The sequence below is a fragment of the Harmonia axyridis genome, chromosome 2 (assembly GCF_914767665.1).
Source record: "Harmonia axyridis chromosome 2, icHarAxyr1.1, whole genome shotgun sequence".
NCBI lineage: Eukaryota > Metazoa > Arthropoda > Insecta > Coleoptera > Coccinellidae > Harmonia > Harmonia axyridis.
In genome coordinates this window covers 52073942-52076979 of record NC_059502.1, presented here as the reverse complement: position 1 = coordinate 52076979, position 3038 = coordinate 52073942, and the positions used below count along the sequence as shown (strand labels likewise).

The 3038-nt window shown below is 38.1% G+C and overlaps 1 protein-coding gene across 1 annotated transcript; it reads right to left on the bottom strand.

Moving 5' to 3' along the window:
- Positions 1 to 2032, bottom strand: LOC123672282. Its single transcript, XM_045606336.1, is given in 2 exon segments — positions 1 to 1038; positions 1040 to 2032. Coding segments are annotated over 2 exon segments (1167 nt in total). The 5' UTR covers positions 1913 to 2032; the 3' UTR covers positions 1 to 744.
- Positions 2033 to 3038: the final 1006 nt, after the last annotated feature.

The window sequence follows — 3038 nt, the reverse complement described above, 5'->3', positions numbered from 1 at the left end:
TTCAGAAAATATAAATTGGAATTCGGATTTGGTGATTTGAAATTCAGAAATAGGAAATTGTAATTCAGAAGAAGGAAATTGTAATTCAGAAATAAGAAATTGTAATTCAGAATTTCAAAGGAAACGGAGAGACTAACACACTAGCCAGAAAAGGAGCTCAAACGCCACTTACTGGCCTAGAACCTTTCTTTGGTATAGGCAAATGCACCTATAAGAAAGAGTTTCTGGAGAAGGAAGAAACTGAAAGAGAAGCACTCTGGAGGAATCTTCCGGGAATGAATCAATCCAAAAAGTTCCTTCGGAACTTTAAAACTGCAAGGTCCAAAAGGTATTTGGATCTCAGCAAGAATAAGTTACGCCTCCCCACTGGCTTTCTAACAGGACATTGTAGCCTAGGTGGGGAAGAGGAGGAAACTCCTGTTCACTAAGTCACAGAATGCCTCGCCATTGCGAGCCTGCGCAAAGAATGTCTTGGACAGGAAAATTATACGAGGATCGCCGACTTAACCTCCTAGAAGCCCTTTCAGATACTGGAGTTCATTGAAGCTCTGGAACTGGAGAGCGAGCTGTAGCGCAGCTGCGAAAACAGCTCTGATCTTAATGTCACAGTGGAACGTAACCCCCTTAACAATCTGCAATCTACAATTCAGAATTGGTTACATGAACTCCAGAATTAATAAATTTGAATGTTCATAACTACTATATGTACATATTATTGGAGATATTATTTACATAATATATAATTCATAGACCAACTGGTAAATCTTCCAAAGCGAGCGCTGCTGCGTGGAATGTGGTTGTATGCTGAGCGGCACGTGCGCAATCGCCCCCCATAATTGTGTCTTTACTTGAATCAATTATTTGCTCCAAATATTGCAACCTTTGCTCTTGGATCCCTGGAGCCGTCACCTCAGGGATTCGAAGTCTGGTTTTCACCGCCATTTTCAATTTTGCCCAAATTGATTCGATCGGGTTTAGCATCGGAGAATACGGAGCTAATCTCAACAAATTTGCTTCCGTTGCATTAATAACAACTTCTAGCCTAGAGTGACAGGGAGCGATTGCCCAATTCTTCCCATGTATTCATAAGTCTTTGAATCCACTCATTAGCTAAAAGCGCCGTGAAAGACCCTCTTCTACGTTCCATTGCAATCACACCAGCAGCAGAAATAGCACCAATTACATGTATATTCGGACCTCTTGCTGCCGGGAGCTGTTGAACTGCACGAGTACCGGCTTTGGAACGTCCTCGAGATCTTCGGCAAAATAAATTGAAATTTGTCTGGTCGATCCAAACAATTTGTTTGCCTAGACTGATGAAATTATTTAGAGACCTCACATAATCGGCACGTTTCAATTTATTTTCTTCGGTGTTCATAGTTGCTGGTGCAGTATGAACCTGTTTGAATGTAAATACTCTCCCTTCCAAATAATTTGCAATAGTTGTGCTCGAAATTGTTTTATTGAACTCTGCGAATACCTTAGCTTGTAACTGTTTGATCGTAAGGTCGCAGGTTTCCTCAACCCATGAGATTAATATATCCATTTGTTCATCATTCAAAATCTTTTTTGGTTTTCTTCCACCCTTGTCATGCATATATTCTCTTCCTGATCTCACCCATTCATAGGCCGTTTTGTACTTCACATTCAAAGTTTCTGCCAGAGATACCCAATCGTCACCTCTATTCGCACATGCGGTTATTCGCTGCCTGTCTTTACTTGTGTGTTTATTATATATAGTTCTGGCCACTGCTATTTTTTCCGCATATGCAGATCTGCAAATCGGACAAATTGGATCCCTCAATGGCTCTGCACATTTCTCATGTAAAAGGTGATTGCATGGCAATAATTTGACCACTTTGTTTCTATTCATCGATATTCTACAAATTGCACAATTATCTTTTAATTCCATTTTTGATATCTCGATAATGAGTTGAGTCTCATGTCATTAAGACAGGTTCGATGCCACATTGTCCTAGATACCTATGTTTCGATACTGTTCTGAATTACATATTACATTTTCTGAAATTGAATTGATAACTTCTGAAATAGAATTTTTCTTTTCTGAAATACAATTTTCCTTTTCTGAATTTCAAATCACTATTCTGAATTACAACTTTGTTTTTCTGAAATCCAACTTCCTAATCTGAATTTCAATTTCGTTTTTCTGAAATTAAATTAACTATTCTGAAATTCAATTTCTCTTTTCTGAATTACATATTCCTATTCTGAAATACATGTTCCCGTTTCTGAAATTGAACTTTGATTTTCTGAATTACAACTGAAAAAGGTGTAGACATAAATATTCTTTATCCTGAACATAGATTGGTCAAATGAGAAACATCCAACATATGCCGCAATAAAACTTTTCAATTAATTACCAGATAATATAAAAAGAAGTACAACACTCAATAAGTTTAAGGATGATGTGAGAATAATGCTCATTAACATGGAACCTTATTCCATTCATGAATAAAAAATCAAAGAAGTGAGGATTTAACATGTATGTAATGTATTATATTGGACATTCTTTCGGAATAAAGATCATTATTATTATTATAATTATTTCCCTGCCAGTCTTGGACACCGTTTCCCCCGGCTCACCACGTTTCAACCACGACAATTTTTGCTTGACGTTGTCGTGAGTGACGATCCATTATTCATTAGTCACCAACCTCTTCAAAAAATGTTAGATTTTGTTACGATTCAGCAGCGATTCGCAGATGAAAATTCGGTCCATAAGGTTTTTTGCATTAACTTATGTGGTAACCATACATCGAGCTCCTTGAGACCAGCCTTATACGAATGGTTCCAAACGATTTCTTGTGCAATCGAAACAATGCTTACATGACGGTTGGACTTGACAACATGGGCGCCCGCAGGGGGGGGCCAGGGGGGGGCCATGGCCCCCCCTGAGATTTTGATTGTCTCATTTTTCATTATTTATTTTCATTTATTTCATTATTTTCATTTATCGTTTTTCAATAATTTTCATTTTGCCCCCCCTGAGAAAAATTTCTGCGGGCGCCCATGCTTGA